The sequence below is a fragment of the Dama dama genome, chromosome 20, assembly GCF_033118175.1.
Source record: "Dama dama isolate Ldn47 chromosome 20, ASM3311817v1, whole genome shotgun sequence".
NCBI classification, from domain to species: domain Eukaryota; kingdom Metazoa; phylum Chordata; class Mammalia; order Artiodactyla; family Cervidae; genus Dama; species Dama dama.
The window spans coordinates 81,668,757-81,689,461 of NC_083700.1; the positions used below are offsets into that span (position 1 = coordinate 81,668,757).

At 40.8% G+C, this 20,705-nt stretch overlaps 1 protein-coding gene across 3 annotated transcripts in view; it reads right to left on the bottom strand.

Moving 5' to 3' along the window:
* Positions 1-20,705, bottom strand: part of NFIA (nuclear factor I A) — a 402,591-nt gene that overhangs the window by 105,680 nt on the left and 276,206 nt on the right. For all 3 annotated transcript variants that reach the window (XM_061121733.1, XM_061121734.1, XM_061121732.1), the window contains exons 5-6: positions 14,893-15,010; positions 7,979-8,106 (exon numbers count right to left, since the gene is read on the bottom strand). In XM_061121733.1, the coding sequence (XP_060977716.1) occupies positions 7,979-8,106; positions 14,893-15,010 (246 nt within the window). The remainder of the gene's footprint in view (positions 1-7,978; positions 8,107-14,892; positions 15,011-20,705) is intronic.

Here is a 20,705-nt window from a genome sequence, read left to right on the forward strand (position 1 = left end):
ATCAAAAAAGCAAGAGAGTTCCAGAAAAACATCTATTTCTGCTTTATTGAATATGCCAAAGCCTTTGACTATGTGGATCACAATAAACTGTGGAAAATTCTTCAAGAGATGGGAATACAAGACCACCTGACCTGCCTCTTGAGAAACCTGTATGCAGGTCAGGAAGCAACAGTTAGAGCTGGACATGGAACAATAGGCTGGTTCCAAATAGGAAAAGGAGTACGTCAAGGCTGTATATTGTCCCCCTGCTTATTTAACTTATATGCAGAGCACATCATGAGAAATGCTGGGCTGGAGGAAGCACAAGCTGGAATCAAGATTGCCAGGAGAAATATCAATAACCTCAGATATGCAGAAGACACCACCCTTATGGCAGAAAGTGAAGAAGAACTGAAGAGCCTCTTGATGAAAGTGAAAGAGGAGAGTCAAAAAGTTGGCTTAAAGCTCAACATTCAGAAAACTAAGATCATGGCATCTGGTCCCACCACTTCATAGCAAATAAATGAGGAAACAGTGGCTGATTTTATTTTTCTAGGCTGCAAAATCACTGCAGTGGTGATTGCAGCAAAGAAATTAAAAGATGCTTACTTCTTGGAAGGAAAGTTATGACCAACCTAGACAGCATATTAAAAAGCAGAGACATTACTTTGCCAACAGAGGTCTGTCTAGTCAAGGCTATGGTTTTTCCAGTAGTTATATATGGATGTGAGAGTCAGACTATAAAGAAAGCTGAGTGCCGAAGAATTGATGCTTTTGAACTGTGGTGTTGGAGAAGACTTTTGAGAGTCCCTTGGACTGCAAGGAGATCCAACCAGTCTATCTTAAAGGAGATCAGTCTTGAGTGTTCATTGGAAGGACTGATGTTGAAGCTGAAACTTCAATACTTTAGCCACCTGATGCGAAGAGGTGACTCATTTGAAAAGACCCTGATGCTGGGAAAGATTGAGGGCTGAAGGAGACGAGGACAACAGAGGATGAGATGGCTGGATGGCATCACTGACTCAATGGACATAAGTTTGGGTAAACTCCGGCAGTTGGTGATGGACAGGGTGGCCTGCTGTGCTGTGGTTCATGGGGTCGCCAAGAGTCGGACACGACTGAGCGACTGAACTAAACTGAACTGAACTGATGCCTTTGGGAAGAAATCTATTTCTGAAAGAAGTTTATCTCTGAAAGTTTTTAAGAAAAGAACTACAGCTAAACTTACTACTTATCAAATTTGACTTTAAAACTTTTCACTGAACTGTGCAGAACTTCCAGCATCTTGGCTAAAATAACAGTGTCTGTTAATAAAGTTTTACAATCACAAAATAATTGAAGGAATGCTGGAGTTCTGAATATTTTTCTACAGGAGAAAATTTAAGGAGTAAGAACCTCCTCTTTTCAAACACAGAATTAAATTTCACTGAAAAAGTTCTATAATTTCACATATTTTTCCACAATAAAAAGTACACTTATTCTAATATTGACTGGTATGTATGTGTCAAATGCAGGAAGTGGTGCAACTGAGTAATCCATGAAACTCACTGAACCCTCAAAGGAGTCAATTTTGGGAACACAGAGAACCTGAGAAGCTTCACAGGACAGCCACAAAAAACTGCCTTGTAAGATATATATATATTTTTTTTTAGGAAAAAAAAGATATATGGAGAATATAAATTTGTGTATACCAATGACTAAAAGACTAAGAGACATCATGTATCACTTTCAAGTTTGTGAACATTTTTCCTTTGAGGTCCAGTGGAAATCCAGTTTCACTGCCTCATTCTGCAGACAGTGTCCCTAATTCTAAAGTCAGGTTGAACCACTCTCTCCTTTTACCCCTGTAGCATTTAATCCTGCTGTCTTTCAACCACCATGAGCTGGGAAGGTCTATCTCCCTCAATAATCCTAACAATAGTTCATATAATTAGAGAATATTAATTTTTACAAAGGACTTTGGCACTTGGAGCAGAAGTTCAAGTTGATCATTTAACTGTCATAACTTTGTGACTTCCCTGGTGGCTCAGTTGGTAAAGAATATGCCTGCAATGCAGGAGACCCCAGATTTGATCCCTGGGTGGGGAAGATCCCTTGGAGAAAGAAATGACAACCCACTCCAGTATTCTTGCCTGGAAAATTCCATAGGCAAAGGAGCCTGGTGGGCTACTGTCCATGGGGTTGCAAAGAGTCAGAGACAACTTAGAGACTAAATGGAACTGAACTTTGTGACAGGGATGGGGCAGAAACCACAGTTCCCATCTCACACATGGTGACTGACAACAGAAAAAATCTGGTTTGCCATTGAAGACAGGGACTCAATGGAGTCATCTTTGAATCTACTCTGCACTGCACACAGTCAGCACTTAATAAAGATTCAACGACTTGGTTTGACTTTAATTATATTGATTAGATGACCAGCTCTTCTTCTTCATGCACTTCAACTGGAGGAAGACGAGAGAGACAGAAGAATTTTCTTTCTTGTACTGAGGTATGAACCACTGTGTGAGGGTCTCGTCTTCTCTGACATGTCTGAAAATAGGTAAGATTTCTGTCTATCTAGAAGAGCATTGATGGCATTCCTACTTATAGTAGGGAGAAAGCTTGGGGAGCACAACAGTGAAAGTTCAGGTTGCCTCTAGATAAGGCAAGAATTGAGTGATAAGAGCCTGCAAAAAGGAACAGTCAAGGAAGGAGCCTAGATCAGGGCTTTTCAATCACTAACATGTATAAGCACCACCCAGAGATCTTGTTAATAGTCCATGGGTCTGGGGAGGGTCTGAAATTCTGTACTTCTAATAAGCTCCCAGATGATACCATGTTGCTGGTGCTTGGACCATACTTTGAGTAACAGATTAGACTTCACATAATACAGATTGCATAGTGTCTTATATGGGTGTTAATTAAGCTACTATAGGAGAAAATTTCATATGGAAATCTGAAAATATTCAGACAAAAATCAAGAAAGTTACAGAAAACATTCTACAGAAGATTCATTACTGGAATTGTTGATATAGAGCTTCTGATAATGAATTGTCCTTTTATTTTTTAAAAAAAGCATTATCTTAAAAACAACAAAGTATTACCTTTAGAAAAAAAGGATTTGATTCACTTAACGAAATACCCTTCGAGGTGACAGATACTTGTAATAAAATGTCATATACTACCACTTGTCAACGGGGCCCTTGGTTGAGCCTTAGCAATTGTTTGGCTTGCTTTTGTTGTTTAGTTGCTCAGTCCTGTTTGACTGTTTTGAGACCCCATGAACTGTCGCCTGCCAGGCTACTCTATTCATGAGATTTCTCAGGCAAGAATACTGGAGTGGGTTGCTGCTTCCTCCTCTAGGCGATCTTCCCAACTCAGGGACTGAACCTGTGTCTCCCTGTCTCCTGCATTGGCAGGCAGAGTCTTTACTGCTGAGCCACCGGGGAAGCCCATTGTTTTGTTTACTACTTGCTAATAATTGGATTTGACTGAATAATAGCCTACAGATTGAGAATATAGTAAACATCAATTCTGACAGAATTACTGGTGGCAAAGTCTGCTTTCAGATTTATGGAAAGCACCCAAATTCCCTGCTTTATAGGCTTCATTCATTCACTCAATCAACATTTATTGAGTACCTATTATGTGCCAGACACTGTCAGGGATGCTGGGGGTAGAGCAGCAGAAAAGACAGACTCAGGCCCACTGCTCAGAGTGTATATCCAAGTAGGAGAACATAAGATAACAGGATAAGATGGTATAAAGAAAGGAAAAGTTTATGAATTATAGGATGATGGAAGAGAAACAGCAGCTATTTTAAATCACTGGAAGCCTCACTGATGATGTATTATTTGAACAAAGATCTGAATCCTGAGGATTATATGATTTTATAAGAAAAATGACAGATATCTGACTTTGTTAACAGTTAATACTGTTGGCTCATGTATTATGTCCTATGTGTATTTAATAAACCCACAATCCTCCCCTGACCTGGGTGCACGTCAAGGGTTTGGGATAAGGAAGTGGGGGGATTTTTCAAGTCTTTCTGATGAACAATTAAAAATTTTTTTACTGTTATGTTTTTAATTTCAATACAAGCCTATCACATGAGACCTTAAAATACAAGCATAAATGTTTACAGTAAAAGAGGTTACTGGGTAGAGAAGACAAAACTTACATTCCAAAATCAGAACTGAAATTTGGATTAGGGATCCCCAGGTTTACTATCTGTGTGGCTCTGGGCAAGTCACCTAATATTTATAATTCTCAGTTTTCATCTCTACAGAAGCAAGCTCACTCTACTTGCATGATTTAGGGCAATTAAAAAAAAACAAAAAACAAAAAAAACTTGGTACACAGGAAGTACTTAAACAATTGTAACCATAATCTTTGCCATACATATGAAAGCACCATGCTCAGTATCTGACCCAGTGTAGGCGCCTGCCTCTTGGTTTCCTTCCTATTCATTTGCATTATCAGTTCCTCTGCAGTTTTTCATTTGTCCAGATAAACAAGAGTTGATGGTATGTGCACTTTTGCTTGATAGAATTTCATAGGACTCATTTCATCAGTGCATGATTAGCTTCAAAGCTTCGAATCTAACCCAGTTTTGAGATAACTGGGAAACGAAACTAAGTGGAGAGAACAAATGCAGCATTGTAAGAGAAGCAAAAGTCAGCTTGAGGTTGTCTGATGTTTTTAAACTAACATCATCTTTAATCTCCTATGCCCTTCTTCCCAGATAATAAGAGCTGTGCACTAAAAGTGCTGAGATAAACTAATGGGGAACAGGATACTACAAAAGACATTTGAAAGAGCCCATGTAATTTACTGCATGTCTGGTTTGTTTTACTTTCCAAAGCCTTCCTGTTGCTCCAGGAAATTTGTCTCTTCTGGCAACCTTCGGCCCTCTTTTGGCCGGGGAGCACTGAAAAAAGCATTTGAGGGCCGGGGAGCACTGAAAAAGCATTTGAGGGCAGGTAAACAGATGCAAAGCTTTCTAAGTGGAGGAGTAAGCACAGGCCTTGCTTCCTGGGTCACATCTGAGACATAAACAAAGTATCCTTTAGTACTAGCTTGTGAGAATTATTCCAAATGTAGGCAACCAAGAGGCTGCTGGCCTTCAGATATGCATAAACTCCCAACACGTTCTGACGGTAATTTACATGTGTGGACCACTAAAAGCCTCCTACTCAATGAACTGTATCCCTGGGGAGATGCTAGGCCTGGATCAGTGTGGGAACAACATAAGGGTGTCCTCTGTGCCAAAAAGGGGATTGGGCTAGATGGAAAATCCCCCAAAAGGACCATCTGGCAGCATAAATTATCCATTTAAAATGGCTGGTGTGAATTACTGACACCAAAGCCACCAGGAACATGTACAACATCCTTCAGTTGAGTTTTAATGTCCCCTCAGGCCCTGTTTCAATTATGACTTCCTATGCTGAATATGGACAAATGTAAATTTATTCACTGTCCCCTCCCACCCCCTGCATATATACCATGAAACTGCATTTTTCAACAATGAAACAGCAATAGAGAACGGAGCATCAGTCCAGGAATACAGTAAAACTGTGAGGGATTTCTCTAAAAGTATAAATTTTTTTTCTTAAAGAACCCCCCCCTTCAATTAATTATATGCTTACACTATATGTGTGTGTGTGTATATATATAGACACACACACATATATATAGCATGTGTGTGTATATATATATATAGTATAATATGTAGTGTAATTACCATGTGTGTGTATATATATGTGTGTGTATATGTGTGTGTGTATATATATATATATATATATATATATATATATCCTCCCAAAAAGGATTTAGCCATTAGACTTTAGTTATTTAATGACCATAAGGGATATAGTTATTCAAATGTTAAAATTTATGATCAGTTGAATCATAACATGCAGAAGAGAGGAACAGAATTACTCTGAATAAAAGAGTCACTAGGTCAACATATTCTATATTCAACCTACTCCCACAGCCCCCACATAGGCCCAAAGGAATCTACTTAAGGATCCAAAAGACAGTCTCCTGGTAGAGGAGCTTCATGTACATCAACACACAAAAAAGTAGCTCAGTCTGTGTAAAACCGAGTTAGTATGACCCTCAAGCATAATGTCCTAAACCTATATATTTTGATTCTCACTTTCATAGAAGCAGGTAAACTGGCCAGGACTTTAACTGGCCTTTTAAAAAGGGTTCAAAGAACATCTAGATCTTTTAATTTTTTAACAGCACATAAGCTTCTCATTGGCACTATCCTGAGGTCGTGCTAATGTGCATTTGGCAGCATGGGTGGTCAGCACGTTCATTTAGGCCACGATGTATTTCTTGACCGCTATCAGCAAACTGGCATGGATCTCAGTGTGGGGTGAGCTGATGCGTAGCCCTCTGTAGAAGACCCATCACATCCTGAGCACTATGTTGATGATACTTAGAAAATGGCGGCACCAGAGGCTAAACTCCATCCTCATGCCTCCCGTATCACCACATAATGATCTTCTTATGTGTCTGTTCTCCACCCCAACTGTGAATTCCTTGAAAGCAGGAGCCACAACCTTCTCATTCAGCTTTGAGTTCCCAGAACCAGGCATAGTGCCTCATCCACAAAAGAGTTCCCAGTGAAACCGTGAGTGAATGAATGGATGAGTTGGGTAAAAAGATTAGCTAGAAGGGAGGCAAAATGAAATCTTTGCATTTTGGTAAAGGGAACAAGATAATGGACTCAGCTAGTGGGGACCAAGGTTTTATTTTTAATTATCATACAGTAAAACTGCCTGGGGGTTCAGAAGTGGAAGGCATGCATTTCTATTAATATGAATGTTAACGCATGTATAGATTCTTGTAACCACCACCCCAATCAGGATACAGAACAGTTCCATCATCCCCCAAGCCTCCGCTGTGTTGCTTCCTCTATAGTCGCACTCTCTGAAGATTCTCTTTAGATATGTTAGGGGGAGAGAAAGGAGTTAAGATTGAAGGTGAAGGGGTTCAGAGATTTTCTTGGTGCTTGTTTTTGCAGGGAATTACTCTGAGGCAAGAATTGGGAAAATCTTTTCAAACTTACTGTGCTAGGTATAATTCTTAGTTGGGTTATGTATATTACCTCATTTAATTCTCAAGAGCACTGAAATACCTACTATTATTGACAGATGATAAAAATGGGGACACTTGGTCTCAGAGAGGTTAGGTGGTTTGCCCATAATTACACAGCCAGCAGAAGCGGAGCCAGGATTACACTCAGCCTGTCTTTTTCCAAAGCCCATTCTCTACATCATTAGACTTTGCATATTGAGAAAGGTACCAGAGAGATTCTCCCTTGCCAATCTGGAGGTTATAGGCGCTGAGAAAAGTTTCAAAAGGCTTCTGATATCAGAATTAGTCACATTGCTCAAGACTCCAGAGTCAGGACTAAACTACCCCAGGAGGTTAGACTAGCAGTCATCATTTGCTTAGTTCACGAAAGATAGACATAAAGATAGCTGTTCCTTTTATTTTTATTTTCTCTTTTAGCTGTTCCTTTCAAATAGAAAAAGAATTGTGATGACAAAGCATATTTAAAAGTTTCCTCATTTTATAAAGATCCAAGTGCAAGCTGCTGCACAGGGAGCCCTTCTTTCTTCTCTAATGCTACTGATGCGGTCGAAAAAGTTGATGGATTTTTATTTTGATTATTAAAAGATAAAACCAAACCCAAAAGGCAATTAGCATAAAATGAAAGCAAAGGCAAATGGAACGCTGGATTGCAGTGCAGTGAAAACATCTCAGAGTAGAAAACCCTACACACCATTCTCAATCTTTCATCTCAGCTGAATGGCATCCTTGCACTGCCATCCTTTCATAAAAGCAGCAGTCAGGTACAAACACGTGTTCATGTGGAGAAAGTCAGAAAGTCCACTGCTCTGAGCTCACTCCCTTCGCTTTCTGCCTGGCGTCGCTCCCTCCTCCCCGCTACCCCCGCCACCACATCTTAGACTTCACAGTGGCTGCCTGCCCTGCTTACCTGGCTCCACTTCATGCCACCCGCTGGACTGGCTTCCGCTCCCCGGGGAGCGCCCTTGGCCTGTGTAAAATGGCTCTTCACCAGGACTGTCCATTTCATCCTCCACAGACTTGAGGCGCTTCGTGGAGCTGAAATAACAAACGGGTACATGTTTAAAAGCCATCCAAACCACCCTTCCCCTGGACGTGGCATCTCTGGTGGAAAGAAAGCCAAGGGAGGAAGCAATTGGGTAACTCAGTGTAGTTTCGTGGGCTTCTCTGGGCTCCTGTTCAGTTCAGTGAGTCACTGGATGGAGAACAAACTCTTGGGTGTATGTTGTTCCAAGTGTCTGGGTTTGGTTTTTATTGTCACTTGAGTTGCTGCTGCTGCCACATCCGGTTCCTTTTTCCTTTGAGGAACTGCTGGCTGGCTCTGTCTCCTGTCTCCACCTGGAAGACTGGGTAGTAAGCCCACATGTATCTCCCAGAGTGCTGGCTGGGGCGTTGCCATCAGCAATGATCCTAGACATCTACTCAACCCCTCTGGCACCCCAGGAAGGAGAAAAATCAGGGCACACAACCCTTGAAGAAAATCCTGAATTGCCTTTTGTTGTTTTTTTGCCATATTTTCTCATCTTCTACTTAGATCTCTTCATTTAAAAAATATTTATTGCACAGTGACAATACCTTCCTTCTACTTTTGTCTCATTCGTTCACTGTTTTATATCTAGTGCCTAGATTGGGACCTGGCCTCCTGTCACTGTGCAGGCTCTAGAGATAAAATGGTGAACCAAGACAAAAGTAGAAGAATTCTACTTATTCTCCTTGTGAGAATAAGGGACATGGAAAAAAGAGTGACCCAGTGACTTGCATGCCACTTCTCTACAAGGAAATTACCAAAAATGAAGTTCTATGCCATCAAGTGGGGATGTTTTAGTTTTGGAGAAGTATGGTTGGGAAATCTCCAGAATATATTCTATTTCTTCCAGTTAAAGAACTGAGGTCTTTTTCTCCCAATTTGAGGTTACAAGAGTTAAAAGGTAGTGAAATGCTACATGTTGCTAATGTTGTTCTAATTGTATTAACTGATTATGTAACTAACATACCAGAAGTAGTAGACTTCATACCTGGTGTGAGTACTAGATGAGTAATCTCTTCCTCACATGTCAGGTACAGAATATTTAATATATGTTCATTCATCAAACATTTATTATGCACCACCCACATGCAAGGCACAGTGCTAAAGGCTAGAATATTGAAATGAATAAGATATAACTCCTGTCTTCATGGGGTTTACAATCTCATGGATGAAGAACAAGAGGTAAACAAAATTGTGCAAAGAGAAATACAGGTATGATGGTGGAACCACATAGAGGTTATAGTGGGCTCCTTGATGGAGGAAGAAAACAATGATACACAGAGAAGGTCGGGAAATGATGCCCAGAGGAGATGGTTCCTGAACTGTCTGTAAGAGAGGGGGTCAGGAGACGGGGCAGAAAGAAGAACAGGGCAGGGACAGGTTATTATTCAGCTGATGCACTCCTGAGGCAGCCATTCTGGATTTTAAGATACTGAAATACTTTATCAACTGGCAAAGTGCCACTCTCAAGCTCCTCATGTTTGCCCCAACTTTGTCACCCCATCTTTGGCCCAGGACAGCCTCATGATCCCAAACCTAAAGGGTTAAGGTATGGCACATCAGAGGCATTCCAGGCTTTGGCACTGTGGCAGGGCAGGTCTGTCCTAACTGGTATGCTCCTATCACTAGGTTATTAGCCATTCCCAACATCACTCCAGGAGGGAGGTGCATGTCAAGCAGAAACAATACCACAAGCAGTGTGCGACACTCGCAGAGAGCTGACAGGTGTTTACTATGGTTAACGTGGCAGGAGAAAGATGGGGTGAAGGTGATAGATGATATTGTATGTCTGGACTTTATCCTACAAGCAACAGAGGCTCCCTGAATAGATCTAAACAGGAAGTGACGTCAGGGTCATCTGTCAGAAAAGTCATTCTGGTAGTTGCAGAGATGACAGCTTTTGAAAAGCTAAGGGAAAAGAAGGGAACAGAACCTCCCCCTGGGAGACAGTTAAGAGGCCACTGCAGCCATCCAAGTGAAAAACTGAGGAAGGCCCAGTTCAACATACGAAATTCTAGTTACTGAAGTTGCCATTCCAGGAGTGTTAGCCTTTAAGCTCTATTCTCATGAAAGCTAGATCGCAGGAAAGCAACAGACCTATAGTATGCTAGCTTAGTATCCAAAGAAACAAACCTCTAATGACTTATTCAATGTCCTTTGCTTGGCTTTCCTTGAAGTTTAATGAAAAAGAGCCACTCAAATAATTTTTCTGTATTTTATGTAAAACTGCATCGAACAGAAGTACTTTATCAAAGGACATACACAAAAAAATTCCTACTACATAAAACCAGAAAAAAATGTGTATCTTTAAAAGAATTTCTAGTTTCCTTTTATTAGAAAAGATACATTACATAACCTAGTACTTTCCCTTCTTGCCTTGGAAACCAGGAATCTTTAGGGCTAAATGTAAGGAATAACTCTGGGTTCAGGTTCCTGATATAAGAGTCTCTCCTATCTTTCCACATGGTTTCTGCCCTCTCTGTATTTAATATTATCTGTTGTATTTTTTAAATTGAAAGCCACTTGAAATAATTTTAGTTAGAAGTTGAAAGAATACAAATTGGAAACAGAATAAATATTTTCTTATGTTCCCTGGCAAATGAAAGGCAAGACCTACATTCTCTGACAGGAGCTTGAGATCTGTGGAAAAGGAGATTATCAAGATTTTTTTTTTTTAAATCTCTAGTGCCTATCACAGTATCTGACTAATAACAGACGCTCAAATGCTGCTGAATTGGGCTACATATTTAGAAACAGTCACATGAGTGTTTGTGACAAGGATTCGCCCAAGTGCCATGATTCAGTGAGATCCACTCAAAAGGCCAACTTCAGTACCTGTCCTTCTCCAAGTATCAATATTTTTCTGAGTTTCTAATGCTTTTGATTTCCTTGGTGTCCTCTAGAATAAAATGCAAATACTCATGCATTAAGAGTTAGTTACTCAATTGTATTCGACTCTTTATGACCCCATGGACTGTAGCTTGCTATGCTCCTCTGTCCATGGAATTCTCTAGGCAAGAATATCCGATTGGGTCGGTAGCCATTCTCTTCTCCAGGGGGTCTTCCTGATGCAGGGAGATTATCATCTGAGTCACTAAGAAAGCCCTACTCATGTGGTTATTAAATCCTAAAGGTGAGAGAGTCTATAGATATTAGCTGACCCTTCAGTTTGAAAGCAAGGAGTGTCAGGGGTTGACACAGGATAAATGTTGGGAAGGTGGAGATACAGGCTAGAGGAGAGAACAAGATCCAGGAGGGAAGAAAACTAGAAGTGCCAGAAGCGATGGGTGGAGGGCTTCCAGGACAAAGTTTACTGACTTCACAAACCTGACAGCTGGTTTATCTTGATGAAGTTCTTTGGGATAAGAAAAGTATATTTCATCCCAAGTTTTACATTACCCCTTCTATGATTTTGAACATATTTACTGGAAGGAATACAGAAGCTACAGCTAATGCCTATCAACCTTCTTTATTTTTTTAAATTTAGATATGAATCAGTCATTACTTTTGTCCTTTTTTTTTTTTTTTAATTTTGGCCGTGCTGCACGGCATACAGTATCTTAGTTCCCCAACCAGGGATGGAACCCGTGCCCTCTGCAGTGGAATCTCAGAGTCCTAACCACTGGACAGCCAGGGAATCCCCAGTTATTTAATTCTGGCTTCTTGCTCTTGACTATCTAACACAAATTTTACTCTCCCAGAAACACTTGAGGGACACAGGAAAGGACCAGTAAGGTCTCTACACAAGAAGGGGGATAAATACTCTTTTAAGTAATGATACACCATCTCTTCTTGGGTGTGGAATTTGTTCTGTCTTTAGCATTACTACCTAGAAATTAAGGGAAGACTATTAACTTCGTTTCAAATATTTGCTTAATTCCTACTATGTGCAAAGCCTAGATGCTTTATCTTGTCCCTAAAGAACAGCAAAATGCCTCTTTCCTGAGTGTTCCTAATGCTCTGAAGTAAAAATCTTCATTCACTCGTCAGTCTATATCGTGAGACTGCAAAGCTCCTGTTACTTGACTTTACATCCATAGTGCCTTACAGATCTCATATCCTTGGGACTTAATACGTGTTTGCGGCTGAACTGGAAGAGTTTGGCAGGGGTCCCCAACCTCCGTGTTGTGGAACAGTACCTCCTGTCAGATCAACAGCAGCATGAGATGAGAAATAAAGTGCACAATAAATGTCATGTGCTTGAATCATCCCAACCACTCCCCCCACCCCAATCCGTGGAAAAACTGTCTTCCCTGAAACTGGTCCCTGGTGCCAAAAAGGTTGGGGACCACTGCTCTAAGGGATCTGCAGTCCAGAAGGGGTGGCAGGAACTGTACATACCTCCAAGATGATAATAATAATTCAAAATAGCAAATGCTAACTGTCCATGAAAAGTAGAGATGCCAGATAATCCCTTCTGGGGGCTTCCTATTCTGTTGTTCCTTCCTGAAAGAGTGAGACCCATTCCTAAGAGGATTCAGTGTCAAAATAGCATGGTTTTAAAGTTCCAACAGCTCCAAGTTTGAATGAAGACTCTGCTATTTACTTGGTCTGTGACCTTGGGCAAGTTACTTAACTTCTCTGAGTTGTGGGCTGACCCATTGTTACCTGCAACAGTCTGTACTGTAAAATTACTGTGAAGATAAACTCCTATCAGGTATGTAAAGCACCTAATACAGTGACTGCCACAGAGCAGGTGACCAATTAATATTGGCACAGCATAAACAAAGACTGATTGGTTGATGAACTTTTCTATATGGAAATCTGGGGTATTCCTCTGGGCACAGTTCCTCAACTGTACACAGATAATTCTGCTAAGTCTATATATTTAAAGAATAATTTTAAAAGAATCATCTTAGGAGAGCCTAATGAGAGCAAAACAAATATATTACCAAGTTATTAACTACTGATGCTGTGTATAATTACTGCCTTATCAGGGTTAGCTATTTGCAGAATATGGGAAGGACACTAGCTTTTTAAAATACGTTAAGAACCAGGCAGAACAGAAAGTTGAAACAAAAGGCAAAAAACAGCTGGAGAAGCTGGGATGTCCACGGTACATGCACAGAGCACATATGAAAAACAAACAATCAACTTTTAAATTAATCACTAACCACAAGTATTTGCAAAGCTTTTTTATGTTGACTAAGTGTAGTTACACACAATGTCCCTTCCATCAGCAAACATTCAAAATCCTCAGAATGTATTAATACCTGAATATGTTCAAAATCTCATTCTTTTGTTATAAATGTTTTCCTTGCGGGGGGCGGGGGGGTGGTGGATGGTGCTGGAGACAACTTTTTTATACCCCAGTGAACTAGGGGGTACATTTAAATAACGTGAAAGATGATGGTAGGACTTGGTGGTTATATTTGGGAAAATACTGTTTCTTTAACTGTCTTCAAGTTATTGGTAATGACTAAGCTGATAATTTTTTTAAGTAATGATGGTTAAAATACATAAAGTCAAGGTAAAAATGAGTCTCTACCAGGGAAAATTTCTATCATCTGGACATTGTTTTAAATCCTAAAACACTTGCTTTAGGAGGAATATACCTTTGTCAAATGTATTTCTGCAAAGTACACAAACATTAAAGATCGTTCTGCACCATTCTTTTCTTTGTTGTCACAGTCCAGTGCTAAAGCCAATTTGTAAAAGAATACTGTGGGTTTAATGCCTAATCCCTTTCCCTCTGGTACAGGTTATCTGGAGACAACAGGATCTTGCAAAATGCTTCATTCTGATTTTGGCTTTGTGACCTCAAGGGGATCAAGCACCCTGGAATCGTTATCTGGTTGTGTTCTTTTAGCTTTACTCTTTTAAAGGTCTCCCGGTGCAACAGTGCTTGTGATCTGGCCCCACAATGCTGTCGGGCTGCATTTGCTTTTACATCTTCACACTAGGATATCAAATAGTTGCATCTCTCAGAGCAACTCCAATAGACCGGATTTTGAGAACTTTCAAGGCGCAGAAGTAGGAAAAGAGCTGAAACTCAGCAGTAACGTTTGCTGTGGGCATGGAGACTGGGACTGTTGTCCCAGGGCCAACTTTCTGCCAAACTAGCCAAAACACTTCCCTAGTCAAGCCTTGTCCTTAATTTTCTGAGGACATGCTATTTTCATACTCCATCCTGCCTCTATGTCTTTACTCATGTCTTCACCCCACCCAGAACACCATTCCATGACTTTCCATCTCATTAATTCCGATTAATGCTTACAGTTTACAGCTGAACACAAGTCGCTCATTTTGGATAAAGCTGTCTTTAACTATTTTCAGCCCATGCCACAGAACTGACTGACTGATGTGTATGTGTGAGTTTGCATGTATATATGTGTATGTGTGTGTATATATATATGTGTGTGTGTGTGTGTGTGTGTGAGTTTATGCTGTTATTTTAGTAGCTAAGTCATGTCCGACTCATTTGCAATCCCACGGGCTGCAGCCTACAGGCTCCTCTGTCCATGGGAATTCCCAGGAAAGAATACTAGAGTGGGTTGCCATTTCCTTCTCCAGGGAATTTTCCTGACTCAGGGATGGAAACTACATTTCCTGAATTGGCAGGTGGATTCCTTATCACTGAGATACCTGGGAAGCGCCCCTCCTCCCCTGTACACATAGGCATGCTGCCTGTGTTTCTGCTCTCTCTCCTCGGTGACACTGAAAATCCATTAGGGCTGAACCCACTTCTACTATCTATTACCAGAGGCATGCTGCTAATGTCCAGTAGGCCCAGAGTTACAAATCAAGGTGTGTAGACTATGAAGTTTGACCTCTTGCAGAGCCAACAGTAAAGTTACCTGGTAGACGACGTGCTGGGTAAAGACCTCCTCATTGCTCCTGGGCTCATGCTGTAGTATGAAGAACTTTCTAAATCTGAGAGAGAAAAATTGGGACCAGTTCCTGCAGCTATTGGTGCTAGAATTAAAAAAAAAAAAAAAAAAGAAAGAAATATCAGGTAAGGTCTGTGAATAAAAGATCAATGAGAGCATATTTCAGTGTTACATTTAGCACATTTTATATTTGAATTTATATGGTTAGCTTATCCAAATTTATCAGTAATGAACTCAGACCTTGAAAGAATTCTGACAATAAAAATCCTCTGCATCAGAAGGACATATATTTTTTATAACACACCTTTCATCTTTCCTCTTCTTTTGTAATGGTAAATTGTCACTAAGGTTGCCATATTCCTGGATGCTTCTAACAAAAATACCTTCACATTTTGGTCTGCTACCTTTCTTGAACGACCAGCATTCCCTGGGTTTTTCTAGCTTTGTGTGATCCTGATAGCTTCCACACATCTGTATTTTGGAATTAGTTCTGAATTGCAAATTCATCTTTTGCAGGTCACCCAATCTCAATTTCACGCAATGAGAACGTGTGATTTCCCCTTACTCCCAAACACCTCAGCACCCTGCATACACCTTTACTGTCTGTCCCACCTTCCAGTTCAAGGCAAGGTCCTCAAACTATGGTCCCTGAGCCATAATTTTTGTACATAAAGTTGTACTGGGGTAGCCTCACCCCTTCATTTACATATCATCTCTGCTTCCACATTGCAAGGGCAGAGTAGCTGTGACAGAGCCCATATGGTTCACTATGCTGAAAATATTTATATAGGAAAATTTGTCGACCTCTGATTCAAGGGACTGTTAAAAATAACTTTGACTACACATGATTTTCAGGGCTGACCCTTGTGTGAGATGTGATTCTCTGCACTTTTTATATGTCCTGGAGCCTCTAGATATCCTGTTTACAGGAGTAGCTTAATAAATATTTTAAAATGAATAAATAACATTTACCAATCTTAAAAGACAATTCTGTGTAAAATTAGTGGTGTAATTATATACATGCAAGTAATCTGTTCTTTTGGAAGATTATACAAGGCGGGAGCAATAGATGCATTTTTTTTTTTCTGTATCAAGGCATTAGTTTGAGAGTTTTAAAGCCCATAGAAGTGGATATATAAATAAATTAAGTAGAGGCTCATATCCATAAGAAGAAAGGATAATTAGGAAAATCATGAACCAGGGACTTTCACTCTTTCAACCAATGATTACTGAGACTCTGCTACTGCCAAGAATTATGCTGGGTAAGGAAGACACTTAAATGAATGACATGGTCCCTACCCTGAAACAGCTCTAGAGAGTTAGGCTGACAGATTAATTTCAATACAGTCCGATAAGTCCTTTGCTAGAGTTATTCCTAAATTGATATGGTTGCATAGAAGTGGGTATCTAGCTCAGCCAAGGGATAAGAGATGCAAGGGAGTAAAAGGGCCTCAGCAAATGTGAGGCCTGGGAAGAATGTTAAAAGGACAAGTAGGATTTATCCATTAGAGGAATGGAGGCATTCTAGGTAGAGGGAATAGCATTTATACAGGTAAGAGAACATAAAATGTGTATTGGATTATAATAATTTGGTAGGATGCGGTATATTAACAATACATAGGGAAAGAGGGGAGATTTAAGGTCAGGTGGTAAAGAACTCGCTTGCCAATGCAAGAGATATGGGTTCAATCCTTGGGTCAGGAAGACCCCCTGGAAAAGGAAATGGCAACCCACTCCAGTAGTCTTGCCTGGGAAAGTCCATGGACAGAGGAGCCTGGTGGGCTACCGTCCATGGGGTTGCAAATGAGTCAGACATGATTTAGCAACTGAAGAAAAACAATAACAATATGAAGGGTAGGTAGATTCCTTTAAGGAACATGAATTTGAGTTCAGTCAGTTCTCAAGTTTATAAGCTATGAAGCTCTTATTACACTCCAGTATAACGGAACTGTTGGGGTTATGCTGCTAGTATCTAATATAATCCCTTACACGAGGACGCAGTCAGTAAGCATTGGTCAAGTGTAATTGATTGTTAGTCAAAGGAAAACCAACAGTACAGGAATGCTATTGTCAAATCTGTACTTATAAACTAGACATGCCACCTGTCAGGAGGGTAAGTATGGGGGGGGGGGGGCGGCGCAGCTGAAGAATACAATCAATAAAACCAGGGAGAGTCCAAGGGATAGAAAGGAGGAGCCTGGAGACAGCTGTTTAGGAGCTGAAATTGAGAACGTGTATTGACTTCTGGAGTGTGGTAATAGTGGGAAAGAGGGGTACAGGATAATTCCTAGGACAGATGCTTGGGAAACTGGGGAGATTGTGAAGCCATAATAAAACTATGGAATTACGAAACAGCATGAGGGGCAAAGCTAAACACTTAGTTGTTTGATAATGGCAATGGCTAGACCTTAATCACAACTATCATTCTATAAAAATAGTCACTGCTAAGAAATAGAAAATACTGAAATTTGCATAGACTTTCTGAAATTCAAACACATCTCTCAATGACAGGCTCTAATCGAGGAAGGTCTTTACTTCAAAAACAAATGGTTAGGCTTGACAATGAGTGTAAACAGAGTTCTAATGAATAATTTTGCTAGTCATTCCCTAATTTGCTTTTTATATCAAACTTATTTGCATAATTTCCCCTTTGATTTCATAATACTTTATGCCTTAAATAGGCCATGGGGTGCAGAGGGGATTGCTGTAATGGGGGCATGGTTCACCCATGACCCCTCTTAGCAGCCTGGCACATAATAGGTGGGTTTTTTTGTTTTTTGTTTTAATTTATTTGGCCGCACTGGGTCTTGGTTGTGGCACACGAGTTCTTCCATCATTCCTTGCAGCATGCAGGATCTTTTTGAGTTGCAGCATTCGAACTCTTAGTTGTGGCATGTGGGATATAGTTCCCTGAACAGGGATCGAATCCAGGCCCCCTGCCTTGGGAGTGCAAAGTGTTAGCTACCGGACCACCAGGGAAGTCCCTTAATAGGCGCTTACAGTTTGTGCCTTCATGGAGCTTAGAGATTGGCATCTCTTATTAACTAAAAAAGAGGATACGACTGGATTTAGGTTTTCTTCACAAGTTTCAAGATGGGGTTGGTTGAGGCTTCAGCTGGATGGAGCACTGTGGAAACTGCATGACCCTACTCCTTCCTCTTGAAAGGAAACAGAGCAAAATGTAAGGAAGATGGACTTGACTCAACGAAAGAAGTCTGAGGCCCTCTATCTGCTGGTGAACATCCAGTTGCTCTTACATTTAACACTTTATCTATCATGCTCTAGGTCTGCCCGGGTGGTGCTACTGGTAAAGAACCCACCTGCCAATGCAGAAGACATAACAGACGTGGATTCCATCCCTGAATTGGGAACATCCCCTGGAGAAGGGAATGTCAATCCACTCCAGTATTCTTGCCTGGAGAATTCCATGGCCAGAGGAGCCTGGTGGGCTACAATCCGTAGGGTCACAGAGAGCTGGACATGACTGAGGTGATTTAGAATGCATACACACAATCATGTTCTACTCTAGAAAATGTATTTTGCCTTGATTATATTTGTAAAATGTCAAGGGAGCCAGAATAGGTGAAGGAAGAAGAATACTTGTGTGCATATGGTATGTCCACTTCTCAGAGAGAATAAAAAAATAATTAAGCCCACAGAAATGTTCCTTAACTTGCCTGCCTATTTCCTTCCTGTGAGCTGCTTAGTACATTGTAGCTGTAATCTAACAACAATATTGGGTGTCCTGGCAGCATGTGACACCTCCCATAGCACCTACTGATTTCTGGTGAATAACATCAGGATTTGGCAAACTGATTATGTCTTGAGTTTTAAAACCTCACTAAATTTCTGAAATGAGACTGGGTTTCACACCTGGGTTACATAATCCTAATAACTCACAGATCCAAATTCTGCTTTCTTCAAAAGAGTCTTGTAAGGAAACATGGTCCAGTCCCGTCTGTGTGTATGTTTGGTATGCATGTCAGCTATGGGAGTGGATTCTGATTCAGTGACACTGTGACAGTCAAACAGAAAGGCTTTTTTATACCTGAGGGTAGAGGTCACGGTCAAAGTATCATTGCAATGCACTGGATATTCTCAGTGCCTCTAATCTGGGGAACAGGAAGAGTCTTGCCAAGTCACTAACAATTCAAAAGGTGGGCTTTTGGTAGGTTTTTCTGAGTACCTGGGGGCTCATGTTTTGAGAAGCACTGTATTTATTATACCTAACTTAAATCTTAAACAATCTTTTCAGGAAAGGTACATTTTCTAGATGAGGCAAACTAAGCCCCGGAGTGAGGTTAAATCACTTGCCCTGGATCACAGAAGGCAAGGAAGAGAGACAGCCAGGATTAAAATTCAAGGATGTCTGACCTCAAAAGCTGGGCTTTTTCTGCTGTACCACCCTGAATTTCATGTACAATATTGGTCTTAAACTTGAGATGATAAAAGGGTATACATTGTATCTGCCCCCACAGGGTTTATAACCTAGTGGAATAATAGAAAAAATTATACCTGAATATCTAATGCAAGGCTAAATGTGTTAAATCTCACAGGGGAAATGACTAGAATGTGTTAGGGAGGTTCAAAGGAGTAATAGATCTCATTGGCTTGTGGGATCAAAAAAAGGGCTGACTCCAGGAAGAATGGATGCTTAAGCTGAGCTCTCAAGGCAGGTGCGGGTTTAAAGAGGCCCAGAAGGAGATAGGAGAGGGTTCCTAGGCAAAAGGGAGTATGTAACGTAAGTTTGGAGGTAGGAGATGGAGTGATCTGTGGGATCCATGACACTTTCTGAGTGTGGGAGTGATAGAATAATGATTGAGTCTGAGGAAAGTTGCCTCGTGCAGGCTTCCCAGGTGGCTCAGTGATAAGGAATCTGCCTGCCAGTGTAGGAGATGCAGGAGATGTGGGTGCAGCTCTTGGATTTGGAAGCTCCCTTGGATGAGGAAATGGCAACACACTCTGATATTCTTGCCTGGGAAATTCCACAGACAGGGAAGCCTGACAGGCTACAGTCCATGAGGTCACAAAGAGCTGGACACAACTGGGTATGCATGCATGAGGCATATTAGTACAGCAAGAGCATACAGGCTGAACTTTGGGTGACTATAACTCTGGAGGTGGGGAAATCAGTTGATAGGTTGATTTGGGAGTCCTGGCAAAGGGAAATGGAGACCTAAACTATGCTGTCAAGGATGAAAATAAAATTTTCACAGTTGGTGTCTGTCACCTCTTCCAGGATAGTGAATAGATATAAAAGGTAAGTTTCTAATTATACACAATGAAAGGGCATAAATAAGCAAACAATCATATTATTCTAATAAATATAAAATATGAAGATGTATATAATGAAATGTGCTAATGGTGGTATTATGTCCTTTTTGCAAATCAGAGAAATGCATCTGCCCAGGATGTCAAGCTGGGCTTCTGGAGCTAACGACTAACTGCTTGCTGGTGTGGCATAGAGATTATGGCCACTGCCAATCAAACACGGGGGTGTTAAGGAAGGACTGGGCCAGCCACAACACTTCCTGTCTGCTCCGTACATTGTGAAACTGATTTTTCTCCATGGGTACTTGACCATAGGCTTCATCATTTTTTATCTCTTATAAGATTTTTTATCTCTTATAAGATCTCTTATAAGATTTTCTACCCAACTAGACTGAGAGCAATTTAAGCTCTGTACGGATAGACATCCCAGGGCATAGAAGAACTGCTGGTCAGGGCCTCGGAGAGACTGCCCTGCCAATAGAGTCTAGCCCTGCCAATAACCACCAGAG